Source organism: Lissotriton vulgaris, chromosome 8, assembly GCF_964263255.1.
Source record: "Lissotriton vulgaris chromosome 8, aLisVul1.2, whole genome shotgun sequence".
NCBI classification, from domain to species: Eukaryota; Metazoa; Chordata; class Amphibia; order Caudata; family Salamandridae; genus Lissotriton; species Lissotriton vulgaris.
In genome coordinates this window covers 106717236-106737245 of record NC_141696.1, presented here as the reverse complement: position 1 = coordinate 106737245, position 20010 = coordinate 106717236, and the positions used below count along the sequence as shown (strand labels likewise).

The 20010-nt window shown below is 47.4% G+C and overlaps 1 protein-coding gene across 4 annotated transcripts in view; it reads right to left on the bottom strand.

Annotated features, from left to right (window-relative positions):
• The window catches only part of STIM1 (stromal interaction molecule 1), a 274811-nt gene that overhangs the window by 237797 nt on the left and 17004 nt on the right, over positions 1-20010 (bottom strand). For all 4 annotated transcript variants that reach the window (XM_086933766.1, XM_086933768.1, XM_086933769.1 and 1 more), the window contains exon 2: positions 2461-2591. In XM_086933766.1, the coding sequence (XP_086789892.1) occupies positions 2461-2591 (131 nt within the window). The remainder of the gene's footprint in view (positions 1-2460; positions 2592-20010) is intronic.

Sequence of the window (20010 nt, the reverse complement as noted above, 5' to 3'; positions counted from 1 at the left end):
TCAATGTCAATTTCTAAAACAATATCTCCTCATTAAATCTCAAAATAACTTGGAAGAAGCCCTGCAGCAGACCCATGGACAGGTAATCTCATTTCCTATAGAAACATTACTTGGAAAGAGATTAAAATGGAATTATAGATCCTCGGCAGGTATTTTAAAACACAACAATTTAATTGACAAATATCATGTAAGAGGCAAGCCAACATATCATCATCATGGTCGTCGTCCTCATCATCCATCGTCGTCACCATCCTCATCATCCATTGCCATCATCAACATCCATCATGATTCATTGGATATAATCATCCATCCATCCATCCATCCATCCATCCATCCATCCATTTATCTCCATCATCCATGTCCTCATGATATGATCCATATTATCATCCATTTCATCCTAATCACCCATTTCATCCTCATCACCCATTTCATCCTCATCACCCATTTCATCCTCATCACCCATTTCATCCTCATCACCCATTTCATCCTCATCACCCATTTCATCCTCCTCACCCATTTCATCCTCCTCACCCATTTCATCCTCCTCACCCATTTCATCCTCCTCCTCCTCACCCATTTCATCCTCATCACCCATATCATCCTCCTCACCCATATCATCCTCCTCACCCATATCATCCTCATCACCCATATCATCCTCATCACCCATATCATCCTCATCACGCATATCATCCTCATCACGCATATCATCCTCATCATGCATATCATCATCATGCATATCATCATCTTCCATCTCATCATCATCCATATTACCATGCTTTTGGCAAAGAAACTTCAGAATTTCAATTGGTATTTATTTTCTGCTTTTATTGTTCATGCTTATTCTTAGATTATAAGCTTTTATCATTCTCCAGAGTATTACAGGGATTACTTCTAGACATTCGACAGTCGACAGTCAACAAATGTTTCACCTTTAGGCGTCATTTTGACCAGGGCTTTCTCAAGGCTTTAACCCCTTCGATGCTCATGACGAGCTCAGCTCGTCATGAGGCACAGTGGAGCTGTGCTGATGACGAGCTGAGCTTGTCATGAACAATGGGAAAATATAATTTTCAGCACAGGAGGAAAATATCAATAGCAGCGAAGGTGTTAACAATCTTGGCAGCAACACTTATTATGTAACATCCTATTTGACAAATACATTGTAATGGGGAAAAAAGGTATGTTTTCGTCAAACAACGGCTAGTCCTCTTTATAATCCCTTTATTTTCCGGTCAGGAGGTGGTTATACCCAGGACTTGGCGTTGTTTGACAAAAACATATGCTTTTTTCCCCTTGGTTTTCATGAAGAATAAAAGCAGAAAATAAATACTAGTTGGAATTTTGAAGTTTCTTTGCCAAAAGCATACTAACATTTATTAAGGAGGAGTACGTACTCATCTGTTTCTCTAACCATTGACAAAAGTGGTCGGTAAGGTCCATCACCTTGAGTCAACATCCTCCTGTCACTTTCGAGAATAGGCACCAACATCCAGTAAGAGAATCTCTGAACCTTTTATCTTACAAAGAATTATCATCATCCATCTCATCGTCATCGTCATCATCCATCTCATCGTCATCATCCATCTCATCGTCATCATCCATCTCATCGTCATCATCCATCTCATCGTCATCATCCATCTCATCGTCATAATCCCTCATATCATCGATATCATCATCACCCATATCATTATCTGCATTATCACCCATATCATCACCCCCATCTGCATCATCAGCCATACCACCCAAATCATCTTCACCCAAATCATCATCATCATCACCCATATCATCATCATCACCCATATCATCATCACCCATAACATTATCCATATCATCACCCATAACATTATCCATATCATCACCCATAACATTATCCATATCATCACCCATAACATTATCCATATCATCACCCATAACATTATCCATATCATCACCCATATCATCATCACCCATATCATCATCACCCATAACATCATCACCCATAACATTATCCATATCATCACCCATATCATCATCACCCATATCATCATCACCCATATCATCATCACCCATATCATCATCACCCATAACATCATCACCATAACATTATCCATATCATCATCATCCACTTCATCATCCACTTCATCATCCACTTCATCATCCACTTCATCATCCACTTCATCATCCACTTCATCATCCACTTCATCATCCACTTCATCATCCACTTCATCATCCACTTCATCATCCACTTCATCATCCACTTCATCATCAGTAGTATTATCATTATTAGTATTATTATTATTATTATTGGGTAGGCTTTGGAGGGGCAGGGCAACATGTGTACACTGGTGGAGAGCGTGCCTGTTACTGGCGGGCTGTAGCCTCCGCACTGCAGAGAATATAGACCTACGACAAGCATCTACACTTCAATACTTTCAAGCAATACACACTTGCCACAAAGGGTGCCAGGGGACTTGCACTCACCTCATCGCTCTCTTCCACATCAACGTTCCCGTTGGCGTCATCATCCATCTGCTTGTGAATGTTCATCACAGCCTCGAAACTGAGCAGCTCGTCCTCCTTATGGCACAAGACTTCATCGATCCGGCAGAACTCTGTAAGGGCGAGACAGGATTTTATGAATAAGCAGAGAGCCCAAGGGGACAGGAATTAAAAGCACAGACTGGAAGAGCTACCCTCTAAATGTACTAAAAACCAAGGAGATATGAAATAAAATTATAGTCTGAAGAACTGCCCTCTAAGCAAGTCATAAAACCTAGAAAACATGAATTAAAAGTAGTCTGGAAGAGCATCCCTATGACTATGCAGAGCCCCAGTAAAGCTGGTATCTGAGGGATTCTACTCCCCACAAAGCAAGCCAGTGTTTGAGGGACTGCGACCCTGGCATAGTCTGCGTACAACGGATGCACCCTCAATGAAACCACTGTCTACATCTAAAGCGCCTACTGTAGTTTCTGACTATTATTGAAGTACCATAGTAGTTAGTCTATGTAGTTTGCAGCACATCGCGTGGGGTCACATTGTTGTCACCTGCTTAACACTGACAGTACCTACGGATACCGTTCGTTGATACAACAGCTAGTTTTCGTCACTATGAATCAGCTTTTCATCGACAGCGTTATGGAAGAAGACAGTATTGATGCTCACAGGTAGTCCTGAAGGTTATGTACCTGTTCCCCTCTAGTACGGCTCCGTACACCTTGATCAATAGTCTCAGGCTTACAGTTATGAGGTCTACTACCATCATGGACAATGAAGCTTACAGCTACTGTGTTAGTTTGGTCTAGCCTTCTTCCACTCTGTGGCCTTGTCTTCAGACACACACCAGCTCTACATCATTGGCATGTGACCTCACACAGGAGGTACCGTGAGCCGTAACTAATCTGTTACAGAGCCCAGTGCAGAGAAACTGGAGGTCCACAGTTCACCATTTACATCCGCAATGGATCCTTGAAGGATTCACATTGTTTGTTGACTGTAGCGTAACCAGTCACAGCATGATTCGTGGGGTGGAAAAATTGAAGAATTTAATTGAATAGTTATTTCAGAGCCATCTGCCAGAAATGGATGTCTGTTCGGAAGCCATACTGAATCAGTTGCACTAGCAAATGTAATGAAAGGACTTTGACACCCAAGGCACAAAGAAATTTCCACAACTATTTTAAGCGCATTGTTGGTAGCGGAATCTGTTTGAATGCATCCCATCAGCTTTTTCACTGGGACTGGTCCAGCACTTTGCAACATTTCGCCTTCAAGTCCAAAAATATCAGCCTAAGACTAGATTGCATTACTTCTTGATCTTTAACCCCTTCGATGCTCATGACGAGCTCAGCTCGTCATGAGGCACAGTTGAGCTGCACTCATGACGAGCTCAGCTCGTCATGACCACACCCATTAACATTGACCCTCAGCACAGGAGGGGAACATCTCAAGCAGTGATGGTGTTAAGTATGTGAGATACGAGGGCACAAGGGACACCAGATGCTACTCCTTTAGGGCAGTAGCACACTGCCCTTTCACCATCTGTTTGGACAGGAATTTATTTTCACTGCTGTAGGAAGATAGGATCCTTCTGCATGGCTACCCTCACTTTTTGCCTGGTGCTAAGCTGTGTTTGACAAGCCTGACTGAAATCCTGATAATCAGGACCCCAGTCTCTCTGCTTTCTCCCTTAAATTGTTGTGGTAAGCACTTCGGTACAGCCCAGATTGGATACTGCGGTACCCTTATAAGTCCATAGTATATGGTACCAACGCACCCAGGGCATAGGTACCCCAGAGGTCTCTTATGGGCTGAAACATGTATTATGCCACCCATGAGACACCATTCAAAATGGAACTACTGACCTGCCATTGCAGCCTGTGTACGTTGGTGCTTGCATCACTTACTAATGATATATGTTTTCTATATCTAGGGTCACTGCACTTATAACCAAGCGCCCTGCCTTCTGGATTGTAAAGGCCTGCTAGAGGGGTGACGGACGTTTTAAATAAGAGGGTGCCCCTGCATGAGCAGTACAACCCTACAGCCTACGGAGTCCATTTTATCGGGTGGACAGTGAAGCAGCCATGAAATATATTGAGGGGCAGTGTGTATTACGCAATGGCCATCTCAAAAACGGCAACGAATCCTATCATCTTTGGTATCAAACATGATTCCAACCACTGCAAGAGCCCTCCGTTAGGCTCTGTATTCCCGGCACCAGCCTTCTTGACCTGGACAGCACAAAATGGTTGCTGCTGACCAGAGACACGATTCTGCGCTCATGCTGCTGAGGCAAGCTTGAGCAGAGGAAGGCAGACAATAGGCATCCTGTGACAGGGAGGTGTGACCACCTCCCAGACAGGATTTAGTGTATTATGGTGGGGTGGGGTTGGTGCACTTGCCAGCGCCACTCAGTCTGCATAAGGGGAACATTTGGTGTCCCTGTGCCTAGACTAGTTCAAACCAGCAGTGGGAGCCATTGGCTCCCACTATGGGGCGAAACTAGACAAAGGACATGGGAGTTAACTCCCCCCAGTCCAGACCATCCCCTGGGAAGGACCCCTGAATCTTCCCAACCCTTTCCCTAGGGTACTTCAGTGCTTACCTGGGTGTAGGTCCCTAGATTCGTCATGGGATAAGATTCAGATCAGACACCACTGTTCTTCTACCGTCTGCGTACTCTGGAATTTGCTAGACTTCGTTTTGCCTGACTTCGCCTCCCTTCCAATCTGCTGCATCGTATGTGCCTGTGCATCATACAGGAACCTTCGAAGGCCTGTGAAGCATCAAAGACACTTGAAGAAATCTCCCTTGGAGCGAAGGAGTCACTCCCCTACATTCACAGGAAACGCAACTAAGTCGACCGGTCTGCTGATCATGAGCCCTCCAGATTCCAAAGGCTCTGCAACACAGGTGGTGGTTTACCACAGCTCCCAAGGCCTGCCATGCCCTCTCACAAAGTTTTAGGCCAGTATCCCTCGTGAGGGTTGCAATAACTGAGCCCCTGTGCACTGTGTTAACTTGCAGTTGCAACAGCTTGTTGACTTCTTTCCAAGAAGATCTTCGGGCTCCACGTAGCCCCAACCTCGTGCCCCCCCCTAGCAACCAGAATCTTCAGCCACACCGCATCGTATGCCTCGTGGCTTGCATCTTTTGGTGAGCTGCTTGATATCCTCTCGCGACTCCAGTGCCTCCTGACTGTGGGACTACTCGAGGGTCACCATTGTATCTTTTGGGCTTCCCGGATTGCTCAGGCCTGCTCTGACTCCCCTGATCTTGGTGAGTCCCCTGGACCTTGCTGGTCCCGGGGTGCACCTTCGTCGGTTGCAATCGCCAAGGCCTGTTGGTGCTCCTGCCAGACACCAACCCCTCAGCACTCAACATCCATCGTAGGACAGCTCGTGAAAGGCTCCTGGTCCTCCTAAGCATCGCCTGGTCCTCACAGCTGCAGGGTCAAGGTCATCGTCACCCATCCTGCAACACTCGACATCTGAGGGCATTAACCTTCTAAGTCTCCTGGTCACGCTTGAGTGACACTCTGTCCCCTCTGCTTGAAGGTGCCTCTCATCTAGAATCCACCTTTGGATTCCATCACACACATGCACCTGGCTTCCCTGGTGTAGGTGACATGGGTACTAGGGTATCCACAGATGGGGTGGCATCCAACCTGTCTTCCACGGGGTTTCGTCAGGGTCTACTGGGAAGGGTCCTTAATCTGTAAAAATCCAACCGCGACTTACACGTAGAGTTGTACGGAGCACACAGTTGTGTTCCCACGCTGCACGCTCTCCTTGGGGTCCCTCTCTACTCATCTTGGGTGATTCCTTGGGGTCCCAGCACCTCTACATCCTCTCAAGCTGGTCTTGACCAGAGTCGTGGTTCTTATACCTATTTCCTAGTATATGGTTTGGTACCCCCCAGGCCACTGTTTATTTGGTGCTATTTACTGGGTTTCTTTGCTAAAGTATTGTGTGCATTGTGCACATCTCCGGGTAGGAGATATTTCTATGTGCTAAAGAGAATTACATAATACATACATATTTTTATAACTACTTTGTGTAGTTTTCTTTCACTTAATCTATGCTATAAGAATGCATTCTGGTAAAACAAGCTGCTTTACACTCGTTATTGAGTAAGCCTGAAGGCTGCTCTCCGCAGCTACAACTTAGAGAGCTTTCCAAGGTTGCCTAAGGCCCCGTAAATCACAATAAGGGTTGTCTGGACTGGTGCAAGGTGTCCACTTACATCACTGTGGCCAGCTTCTCACAACTGCCCTTCACAATATACGGCAAGCACTAAAACCGGTAAAAATTGGTCAATGGGATCCAGTCCGACAACAGGACAAAATCTTTACAGCCCTAGGTTTTCCATTTAAAAATCAATGTTTTACAGATAATTCTAGCACATAAAGGCGACAACTCCCAGAATGCAATGATTTGCCAAATACTACAGGGATGGAAAAAAGGTGGCATGCTGATACAGAATGGCCTTGTAACAGTTAGAGTAAGGGATAAAGGAACTTCAAAAGGAACTCCTGCATCCTCAGGCCACAAATAATGCGGTCACCAGTCTAGACAGGACACATCATTCACCTCTGAACTATCAACCTGTAATTTCTTCTTCCTAAAAAGATTCCCAAGAGGAGGAGAGGTCACCATGACTATCTCCATACAGTCCTCAACAGTGAAAGCTCAGGCAAATAAAGCCATTCTCTTATTTCCATTTGCTTTTGCAGCGGTGTCCTTCAGAGAAGTCGGTTTGCTCACTGAAGTCAAGGGTTCACTTGGCTCTCCCTCGAATTCTTGATCTCCACTTGTTGGCAGATTTTATAGGATGCTTCATGTCATGCACAAGTCTCTCACTCGGTCTGCTGCTTATCACATGCAATGTGTGGAATTGACATCAAGTGTGGTACCCTGCAAGTACCTACAGAGTAGACAGAACAAAAGGCCTACCAGAAGTGACAGGTCAGGAATTACCTTAAACCCCTTTCCCTACATTATAGCAACATTGACGCTTCAATCGCGACTCAAACACAACCACACGACAAAAGGTTCATCAGCGGAGTTCAACATGGGGAGTATTTGAGAAATAGAGACCATCTATAAGTTAGGAATTACTTTAGACTACATTTCTAAGATGGGGCACATTACAGGCATGGGTAGGTCAAGGTAAGCTATAGATTTGTTTGAATGGTTTTCTCTACATCCGCATCCTTGCCCACTTTTAAGTTCACAACTTGTTTCAGCAAATGTGGAGGCAGATGCATTAAATGCACAAAAACATTTGTTCTGCTCAAGTAAGGTGGAATAATAAATTTTTAAACCGAATTAAAAACGAACTTGTACAACAACTGTATTAGCTAAAATGTAAATCAAATATCTATGTAGCAAATTTGCAAACCGATAACTCAAAAACGTTTTTTCTGTCCAAGGTGATAGTATGTAGAACTAACCTATCTAAATACAAATATTGGCAACAGAACTTTAGTTGTAAAATATACATATAAATATTTGAGAATTGTAATGCTTACAACCAATTCGGACTGCAGTCCGATGGATTACAAGACAGCAAATATTAATGCTGGAAACTCACCAAGTCTTAAATACAACACACACGGCCAGGTTCAGGGTTTGCAGCATGGATGATGCAAGATTTAGGTTTAGACAAAGCACCAAGGCTAGGTAAAGGAGCGTGGTTAGTGTCAGGCTTAGTTAGGTACAGCTTTAGGCTTAAGGAAGGCATTAGACTGGGTTTGGGGTTTATTCGCTCGTTGGCTTAGGGTCAGAATACAGAGTAAAATCTAGTTCTAGGATTAGCATTGGGCAAAGCTCTAGCAATGGACATAAGGCCAGCGGCAGGCGTAGTATCAGGTCCAGTTTTAGGTTTCGTAATTGCATTAATTACGAGTCGCTTGGAATGAATGTTAGTCTTAAGACTGACACCGGCTCATTACATTTCAAATTTCCAACTCTTATGTATCCCGGGATCACTGTTTTAGGATTATTAAAAAGTAACCATTTCTACTCGTGTTTTTAATCACTCAAACCTCCCTACATTCCACTTTTCATCATCATGGTTTTAAGGCCTGGTTCAACTGATGGAACTGTGTCCCAGACCCTCAAGGGGAGGGAAGTGCTTTCCTCCGGGACAGCGTGGGAGCTTCATAGCCGAGACTCCTTGGACGAGCATTCAGCATCCACAGGTGTGACACTCGCCCCACACATGCTCCTGTGTGCATAAGGCCAGAAATGGACCACAGAAGACCTGGATGTACTGATAGAGGTTGTACATGTAACTGATGCTGAAACACAGTACTGCCACAAATGGGAGGCAAGCCACCTAGTTCAACATATGCACAAATGTGGATATCCTAGGGGTGTGCTACCAAAAGACAAATACCTACATAAAAGATGCAACGACAAGAAGAGCTGCCCTAAAAACGAGAGGATTCGGAAATGACACGTCAAAAAATGTGAATAGGGCCCTTGATTTAAGTGTTAGACAATCCAAGAAGACTAGTAGCATGCGCCTCTGCACGAGCATCTTGTGGGCGGAGCCTTCATCATGGATATAGAAGAGATACTAAACCCCTTCACTTACAAGGTGACAGCAGACACTCTACCATGCACATACTTGGGAGGCCCAGTGCATGCGTTGCATTTTAGACTGCAGCCAACAACACACACACAGGGACTTGCATTACTCAATTTGTTACATTCTCCTGGCCAGAGATCGTAAACCTGCTGCACATCCCCTTCCACGGAAACTTCAGAAAAGACTCCAACGCATCCAGAACGCATCCGCACGACTCATCCTGGACATCCCCCGACACAGCCCCATCTCCGGCCACCTGAGACCTGCACTGGATCCCCGTCAGCAAGAGGATCACGTTCAGACTCCTCACCCACGCACACAAGGCTCTCCACGACAAGGGCCCGAAGTACCTCAACAACCGCCTAACCTTCTACACGCCCACCCGCCAGCTACGGTCGACCAGCCTTGCCCTCGCCGCCATTCCACGCATCCGCAGAGCCACCGCCGAAGGAAGATCCTTCTCCTACCTGGCAGCCAACACATGGAACTCCCTCCCCATACACCTTCAACTAACCCAGGACCACCTCTCCTTCAGGAAGCAACTCAAGACCTGGCTTTTCGAGCAGTAACGGACCCCTCTCCCCCAGCGCCTTGAGACCCTTCAGGGTGAGTAGCGCGCTATACAAATATACTAATTGATTGATAGATGCACGTGGCAGAGAGTAACGAGATCCTCGTTTAATCCTCTTAACACATATGTATTTGTACAGCGCACATTCACCTGTGGGTTTCTTGGTTCTGAAAAACAGATGTTTATTTTTACCCAACTCAATAGTACTCATTTTACCGACCTCAGAAGGATGAAAGGTTGAGTGGACCCGCCGGGATGTAAACCTGTGGCCAGGAGGTCAAACACAGACCCCTACAGTGGACGCATTAGTGCACTAAGGCCCCAGACCCCGCTATTGTCTTCACATGTCCATGCCCTGCCACTGTGTGCAATGCCACCATGGTGGTCGTGAACCACAGATTCTTATCGCCTCGTGCAAGGTTTGCACAAGCATCACACTACCCCTAGCAGGTGCAAAAAAAATAAGGCTAAAAACGACAACACTTCCTACGGTCTTTGTGATTCCAACCTTTGCACCATTAGTTGCCAGCTCTGCGCTGAAAACATTGGCAATGTTTGGAGAAAATATTCTCTATGAATCCAAGAGGTGTCTGTATAATGATCTTAGCACTTGCAGTCCAACTATACTGCACACGTCTTCTTCATCCGCAGAGACTGAGCGACATCTGCCTCTTGACCTCAGACAAGGGAGGACAAAACACTTCGGTTTAAGATTTATTCAAATGACACTCAACACTGTGAAATGTACTCCTAAGAGTAGACCGGAAAGTAGCAGAATCTCCCTCAGAGGTTCTGAATGAGAAGTATGTATGTACCTTTGTAGTAGCACCCAGACCTGTGCATCGCTAAGGACACATCAAGAGAAGACTATAGGGTGGAAAATAACGTTTGTATGTATGAACTTTCTTCTTTGTGGCAACACAAAAAAATCCAAGGTTTTGCAGCACAAGCCAAGCTTTAAAAATGATGAAAACGTGCACACCGAGGTGTATCATGTATAAACAGCAAGCGTTGGCTTGAATCATGTTGAATACGTCATGGGTCAGGTGTCGTCCTTAGGTGAGGGTTGGGGGTGGTCAGGTGTGACCTGCATATTTCAAATTAAGAAAAAGTTGTAGGTGAGGGAGGTGCGTCATGCTAAGAATTAACACAATTTAAAAAGGAGCTGGATTTCAGATGTGATCTAAAGCTGGGTGGTAAAGCCAGTCTTCATACCTTTAGGTGGGTCAGGTCAGGTGACCTACCCACCAGGAGGGAAGGGAGGCTTTTATGTGAATCAAAGAAAGAAACTGATATGTTGTCCTTGAACTTAAACTACCAATAATATAAGGCTGTCTCTGCCTCGAGAGAAAGGGTGCACTTCCAGAATAGACTCCAACTCTGCACATAGTGTGAATATGGAAAAAGAATTCATTTTTATATTCGACCCTCAACCACTCTACTAATGTCATGCTTCATCATCGGGTTCAGCCGGATCCTAAAAGCAAGGGTGGATCAACCGTATTCCAGGTTTCTCTTTTTGTATTATGGTGCCTGGGAGAAGTTACGTGTAAATAAAAATCCCTCATCCACTCCCAAGGAATCCCTTTATTTTCAGGGTGGATGGGAAATTATTAATAGATTAAAGAGGAAAAAGAGCTTTAGGGACAGGATAGTCCACTTAAAAACACGGAAGGAGACTACGGAAGACAAAATGCACTATGGAACCATCCTCCAGTATCAGTCGCTAATTTAGCCGTGAAGCGCACCCTTTCTCGCGCAGGCAGTCGGACACCCTTATGTTACTGGGCATGACTACGAACACCACAGGAAGAAACCACAGAGGATGAGGAGCACTAACTTGGGTGGTGGTGAGACACGCCAGAGGGAGTGAGCAGAACAGATAAAGGGATGGAGATTATTTGGGAAGGATATTGGTGTGTCGCGTCGGGCGGGACAGACTGTAGGTAGGGTTTATCGTGAACTGATCTGAGAAGAGCTAGATCGACAGGAACAGGCAGGGCACACTGTGATAAGCCATCAACAAATGAGGTGGACACTGGCCTGGAAGGACAGGTGGCGGCAGGACACAATGAAGGTAGGACGCACACAGAATTAAGTGGTGGAGACTGTTTTGAAGTGGGCGGGGTCGATTCAGGGGGCCCAGTAGGTAGGAGACAGGAAGGGGTAGGGCTCGTCATATCGAGAGGTCAGTAAATCGTGAGAGAGTAGCTACACATTAGTAGGTGGAATGAAAGGGCCTGGTATGACATCAGGGAGGAGATGGAAACTGGAGAAAAAGGAGCCTGTGACAAGACTGTTGGAGACAGGACAGGAAGGGAACGTACTGCAGGAATGGGGAAATGAATGATAGAAATGAATACATTTATTTTTATTCGAGATATAGTCAAGTCAAGTCATGGATATTTATATGGCTCATGGCGCCTGCAGCAGACTCTGACATCAGAAAACGGCACTAATTTGCAAACAACCAGGTCTTTAGTCCTTTGCGAAAATGGCCATGATCAGGGGAGTTACGGAGTTGGAGCGGAATTTTGTTCCATGCGGCTGGGGCCAAATACGAGAATGCTCGGCCACCATTCCTGAAAGTACGTACTCTCAGAGGTGTTGGTAAAAATTCATTCTTGGACCTGAGATTTCTTGATGGCTGATACCATTTGAGTTTTTTGGACCAGTATTTTGGGCCCCTTCCGTACAGTTTTCTATGCACCAGACATAGTGTTTTGAAAAGGATACGCTTTTTTACTGGCAGCCAATGTAGGCTCTTTAAACAAGCAGCAGAGGATGTTTTTCTCGGGAGGTTAAGAACCAGCCGGGCTGCTGTGTTTTGAAGAACCTGGAGCCTCTTCATATGGTGTTCATTTATAGAAAGCAGGAGAGCATTTCCGTAATCCATTCTGCTTATTATTAGGCCCTGGACCAAAGGTTTGCGGGCCTTAATGGGGATCCACTTAAAGATTTTTCTCAGGCTCCGCATTAGTCCAAAGCAGGTGCCAACTATCCTGTTTATTTGGCTGTTCATGGACAGTTTGTTATTTAATAAGAAACCCAAATTGCGGGTGTGATCCTTTGGTACTGGGCATACGCCCAACTTAGTAGGCCACCAGTCATCTGTCCAATATTCAGCTGCTTTGCCGAAGAGCATAATCTCAGACTTACTGCCGTTTAGTTGAAGGTGATTGATGGTCATCCACTCTTCAACTTGTACCAGGCAGTTTTTGAAACGTTGTTTGGTTTCATTATAGTCAGAGTCTAGTGTGACAAGAATGTGCGTATCATCGGCATACGATAGAACATCAAAACCATGATCTCTGATAATATTGGCCAAGGGGGTCATATAGATATTAAAAAGTGTTGGGATCAATATAGAGCCCTGAGGGACACCCATTTTGACAGGTCTTTCATGTGCACTATGTTCTCCGATTTGGGCCGTCGTAGTGCAGTTGGACAGATAGCTAACAAACCAGTTTAGGGAATTTCCTCTGACACCAATCTCCCACAGCCTGTGAATTAGAATACGGTGGGAGATGGTGTCAAATGCTGCCGATAAATCCAGCAGCACGAGGATGGCTGATCGGCGCTTATCTAGCGCCAGCCTGACGTTATTATTATTATTATTATTATTATTATTATTATAATTGCATTTTTTGAGCGCGCAGCTACCCGGAGGTTTCCCGGCGCTAAAAAAAAAAACAGAAAATGAGATAGGTTTAGAGGGGATCCGTACACCAATTAAGTATTAAAAAGCCATGTCTTGATTCCTTTACGGAATGTACAGTAACAAATTTCAGATCGTAAGGATTGGGGCATAGAATTCCATAAGGAAGGTGCCAGCAGAGCAAACGAGCGGCCGCCCATTTTGACTCTGTTGACCCAGGGGATCAGAAACTTGTCTTGTGTGGAAGATCTCAACGTACGGGAGGGAACGTAATGCTGGACTAAAGAGGAGAGGTATCTTGGGGCCTTACCCATTTTAATATGGTGCATTATGCAGAGAGCTTTAAATTTTACTCTGCTCTCAATGCGCAACCAATGCAGCTTACGTAGATGGATAGAGGCCGATGACCTGGCAGGCAAATTGCAGAGAAGGCGGACTGCCATGTTCTGGACCACCTGGAGTTTCTGTAATACCTCCTTACAAGCACCCAGAAGCAGAATGTTCCCGTAGTCCAGGCGTGAGGTGACAAGAGCCTGGACTACTGTCCTCAGGGTATCAGCTGGAAGCATCCACGTGATTTTTCTCAGCCACCTAATTATGGTAATACAGGTGGCAGAGACTTTTACAACGTGTTGCTTAAATGACAGCTGGTTGTCAAAAAGAACCCAGAGGTTGCGAACTGAGGTTGAAGGGGTAGGAGAAGGGCCCATCTGGAGAGGCCAATGTTGAGGGCCCCAGAGCGAAGTGTGCGGGCCGAATAGAAGTAGCTCTGTTTTATCTCCATTAAGCTTTAATTTATGACTGTGCATCCAGTTGGCAATTCGTTCCAACCCAGATTGCATGGAAGACGTGGGAAGGTGTTTGTTGGTGGAAAGCGAGTAGACTATTTGTGTATCGTCTGCGTAAGAGTAGATCGTGAGGCCTGCTTGCTCTGCCAGGAAGGCAAGAGGTCTCACATAGAGATTAAAAAAAGAGGGCTAAGAATAGATCCTTGGGGCACACCGTGGGGGGAGGAAAAGACAGAAGAAACAGACGAAGAAGAAAAGACTTGAAAAGTGCGGTTAGAGAGAAAGCTAGCAATCCAGGCCAGGGCGGAACCACCAATACCCACCGATTTCAAGGTGGACAGCAAGATGGAGTGGGAGACGGTGTCAAAAGCGGCACTCAAGTCTAACAAAATGAGTGCCACTGTCTCCCCACTGTCCACCTGTTTTCTAATGGTCTCCGACACACCAAGAAGCGTGGTCTCAGTAGAGAAGCCGGCCCTGAACCCGGATTGAGAACAGTGAAGAAGATTAGAAGATTCAACATAAGTAGTGAGAAGAGAATGAACGTGTTTTTCCAGAACCTTAGAGTAGCAGGGAAGCAAAGAAATGGGACGAAAGTTAGAGGGGTTGTTTGGGTCCGCGTTGGCCTTTTTTAACAATGGAACCACCATCGCATGTTTCCATTGGTTAGGGACCTTAGCTTCAGCCAATGAAGCATTTAGAAGATTCAGAATGATCTGAAGTATAGTAGGATCCAGAGTGCGTAGTATTTGTGGAGGCATAGGATCAAGAGGAGAACCGGATTTTACTTCATTAAGATATTTTTGAAAAAGTGAGAGCGAAATTGGCTCCCAGGAGTGAAGTACGGGGGAAGTTGGAATTGAATTAGATACAGCGCTGGAACCGAGAATGGGAGAGAGAGAGACGCGAAGATGGAAGAAGCAGTGGGGATGGCGTCAAAAATAGCATAGATCTTATCTATTTTCTCCCTAAAGAATGTTGCCAGGGCATTACATTGAGTTGAATCCAGACGGGGTCTTTCGGGGTAGAAGACATGCCTGACAAATCTTTGACCACTTTAAACAAGGCCTTAGGTCTATTTTGGGCATTAATTATAGTAATGTTGGCATGATTAGCTCTGGCGGTGTCACAGGCAGAGTGATAAGCCCGCAAAGCGGCCTTATATCTAGTTTTATTAGTGCTGCAGTAATTGGAGCGCCAGATGCGTTCCAGTTTCTTACAACGAGATTTTTCAAGACGGAGTGCATCATTGAACCAGGGGGCCGGGGGATGATGAATCTGAGATTTATTTTTCTGCATTGGAAGGCAGGAGTCTAGGGCACAACCACTTCAACCAATGCTGTTTCAGTACTATGCTGAGCCCTAAAACCGGATTGTGAAGGATCCAAAAGTCCATGGCTTTCGAGGTGGCTCACAAGTTGCTTGTTCACGAGTGATTCAAGTATTTTCCTAAAGTATGGGAGCAGGGATATAGGCCTATAATTTATCAGGACGTTCGGGTCAGCCGTGGGTTTTTTCAAAATGGGCCTAACTTTAGCGGCTTTCCATATTGTCGTTAAGTCAGCGTCTGTAAGAGACTTATTAAAAAGATCAGTAAGATGTCCGACCAGGGGGGCGCTAGAGGGCGCACTGCGAGATGGCTGACTCCTAAGTCAGCTCCGCCGGACGGGCGCGTCTTCTCGGAACCCTTGGCCCTAAACCTGTCCCGATTCCAGCGAAAAACGGCGGAATGGACGGCTAATGGACTCGCCTTCACTCTGTGGCGATCTTAGCCGGGAGAAGGACCGCACGCCGGAGAAATCGGCGTGACCTCTCACGGAGCGGAACGGCTACTCAAAATGGCGGCGCGCGGCTGCAGTGACCGCGGATAAAACTATGCGATGCCGCCCTTGGACGGCCACAGGACAAACCCCCTCTCAACGCACTAGCTGTGGGGCGCTAATATCAGCGGCTTTCAGGTACGGTGTGCCTGCGCAACATGCGGAAATCACGGCGGACGGTATGCGTTCCACGGCGGCCAAAATGGCGGCGGCGGTGACACGCACACTCGGCGACCCTGCGCCAGGCGCTGCCGGCTCCCTAATGTGATATACCAGCGTGCCACCAGGCGTGGAATTATCACTCTGTGCGGCTACCGCGGCACCTTGGGAGAAGAATCGACTGGAGGTGAGCTGAAAAGAGCGCACACGCTGGGAGCTGCTTGCCGATGCTGACCGCTGCCTTGTAGGCGCGAACTGGACCCGCCGTCACAAGCGAGACTGCCCCACACGGCCTGGGAGACACAGAGACACGGGAAGCACCCTACACCATATGCACCGGCACAGGACACTCCTGCACAGCGCGCTGGGCGGACATGCACCTCTGTAGAGCTCAGCACATGGCCCAATGAGCGGGGCTTCGACGCGGAGGACGACTGGAACACGGCTGCGACGCGCACGGACAACGACTACGACAGCAATACCTGCAAGCCCACAAATCACTAGCCCAGCTGGCCCCCCGGGCAAGATGGGTAAGCCGGACAAGCAGCAGTCAAAGCTGCCCTTTGAAGCAAGAAAGCAAGCGACGAAAACAGGCGCTGCTCAGGACACTGACGGAGACCAGGTACTGGAAGAGGGCGCCGGCATGGAGGCGGTACTGAGGGCTATCCAGCAGAGTCTACATGACATGAATGGCAAGATGGACAGTGTCGTGGCGCGGGTGGACTCCCTATCTAACAAGCTGGAAAACCACGAGGGGAGGCTGGTGGAGGCGGAGCGCAGGAGCTCCTCGGTGGAGGATCACTCCAGAGACATCGAAAAAACACACAGCGCCCTTGAGAGGACCCTGGAAACCCTAAAGGCGAAGGTGGAGGACCAGGAAGCGAGGTCCCGCCGCAACAACGTGCGCATCTCGGGCCTGCCAGAATCCACCAACACGGGCAAGATGGAGACGTACGTGGAGAACATGCTGAAGGATATCTTCGGGGCTGACAGCTTCTCTGAAGTCTTCCTGATCGAACGCGCTCATCGCTCTCTGGCCCCCGTTCCGAAACCAGGGGCTCCGCCTCGAATAATCATCGACCGTATACTCAACTACAGGGACAGGGACACTATACTCCGGCTGGCGAGGGAAAAGGGCGCCATTACCCATCAGGGCAACTCGCTGGAGTTCTACCCAGACCACACCATGGCGGTGCAACAGGCCAGGAAGGAGTTTGCTACAGTAAAGAAGAAACTTCGTGAGCTGGACATTGGGTACGCGATGCTGTACCCTGCAAAACTTAAAATCCTGACGGATGGTAAGCCGGTGGTCCTCACGATGGTGCAAGCCGCACAGGAGTACGTCAAGACCCTCACCAAACGTCGGAAAAATCAGGAGAATGCGGGCAGAATGAGCGACAACGACTGACAACGCGACGGCTCAACGTGTGTTTCTTTGGACTGCTTCAGCACTGTTGGCGACGCACGACGGACACTACAAACTGGGTGAAACATTGTGTGATACGCCACGAGACTGGGGCTCCCACTGCTGACGGACCCTGGATGGGAGTCGTGCATGGCGGTAGCGCAGTGAGTACTATGGGGAAATGTTAATGCAGAACCAGCACAGGAGCATTGGGCCTCCATTAACTATTGGCAAGTAATTAACAAGGTGCACTACCTGAGACTTCACTGTGCAACACCGAGACACTGCCAATGAGGGTGATTGGTACTACCTACGCGTGTTCCTGTTCTTTGGGGGGGGGTTGGGAAAAATGTTGAAGGTCACTAAGTGCCTGCGGGGGATCGGAGATGAGGTGGGGAGGATAGGGTGTTAATATTGACGATGTAATAGTATGCTAATCGCGCCCGTCCACATCCACTATGTGGATGGAGAGGTGTGCTTCGGGCGACACCCCCAGGAGGGTGTTCCCCACAAAAAGTTTACTCACTGTTCTGAAGTTCGGGGGGGAATGGCTTTGGCGAAGTTTGGGTGCTGAAGTGGGAGGTGGGGGGATGGGGAAGCTGGTTGTAGTTACTGTGTTTGCACTGTGTCTGAGAAGCATTGCGACTTCTTTTGTTGCCTTCTTTGCAAATGTTAGGAATGTGCTGTTTCATAGGTGGCCACACAGATCACGCGGCGCACAATTCCACCTGACCGCACACTAATGATGCGCTTTGACACACTCAACCTCATCACATGGAATTTCAGGGGGCTGGGAAACCCGAAAAAGAAAAGGCAAATGTTTGCGTACTTTGACAGACTTAAGGTCGATGTGGCCTTCCTACAAGAAACTCACATGGCACCCACTTCCAAACACGGGCTGGGGAACAAATGGGCAGAATCCACAACTGGCTCGTACTACTCATCATACTCCCGTGGCGTTAGCATATTGGTAAAAAAAGGAACTCACTTCAAAATCACAGACACGCACACTGACCCAGGGGGTCGATATGTAATAGTAGTAGGCGAGACGAGACATCACAAACTGGCTCTTGTGAATGTATATGGTCCGAACGTGGATGATGCAGGTTTTTTTGAAAGGCTATGGCATATTGTAGCTGATGTGCAAGCGGACAATGTTGTCTGGGGAGGGGACTTCAACGTCACACTCAGGGATGGGCTCGACAGGGCAGCACACACACTTGAGCACCATACCAAGACGAGGGAAATGCTGCTTGACGCAATGTCTGACTTGCACATTAGTGACCTGTGGAGGCTACTACATCCGGGGGAACAGGTAGCCACACACATCAATGCTGCAAACAGGAGCTGGTCCAGACTAGACTTTTGGCTAGCCACACAGGACGTCTTGCCTGGGTGGAACAGATTACACATCTCCCTAGAACACTGTCGGACCACAGTCCTGTGCTCCTACGGTTACGGATCCCACACTATGTCCCACCGCCCTACACATGGCGCTTCAACGCACAGGCCTTGCGCGACCCGCTTTATGTAGATACAGTCCAAACAGCGATCACTGACTACTTTGAACTAAATGCCCCCACCACGGAGGACCCGTGCCTCCTATGGGAAGCATTTAAAGCGACGATACGGGGCGTGTGCATTACAACGTCTGCTGGTATACTGAAAGATATTCGTCACCAACTTACCAGGAGGGAGGAGATGCTCCGGGATCTGGAACAGCGCTACACAAACACTGGGGACGCGGCACTACTAAGTGACATACAATCAATACTGTTAGAATACAATAAGTTTGCTGATGACGAACTCAAATACATTTTCAAGAGAACAACGGCCAGGAGATATGGGGAAGGGGGTAGGCCGGGCAGGGCCCTAGCAGAGAAGATTTGCTCGGGAAGGGCGCCACAGCATATAGCGTCTATACGTACCCAACATGGCACTCACGCGCATGACATACCGACCATTATGGGCGAATTCAGGGAAACCTACGGGGCTCTATACGAGGCCAGAACACAGGTGCCACGGGAGGAGATACTGGAATACTTGGCTGACGTAGAGATTGCCTGGCTGGCAGACGGGCACAGGGAATATCTAGCTAGGCCCCTCACGACACAGGAAGTCATCGACACCATCAAAAGACTCCCTAATGGCAAAGCACCAGGCCCGGATGGCTTCGTCATAGAATTCTATAAAACGTACGCTAGCACGCTAGCACCACATCTAGTGAATCTGTACGAGGCCGCTCATGAAGCCCAGACTCTGCCACCGTCTATGAGAGAGGCGCTGATCATCGCCATACTGAAACCTGGTAAGGATGAAGAACAGTGCGACTCCTACCGCCCTCTCTCCTTGATATACGTCGACACCAAGATCCTAGCCAGCATACTGGCGGACCGATTAAAGCCATTAATGCCGATGTTAATAAGACCAGACCAGGCGGGTTTCATCCCAGACCGGTCGACCGCGCACAACACTCGCACCCTCTTTGCTTTGGCACACTACCTGGCCCCGGATATCAAGGCGGTTGCTGT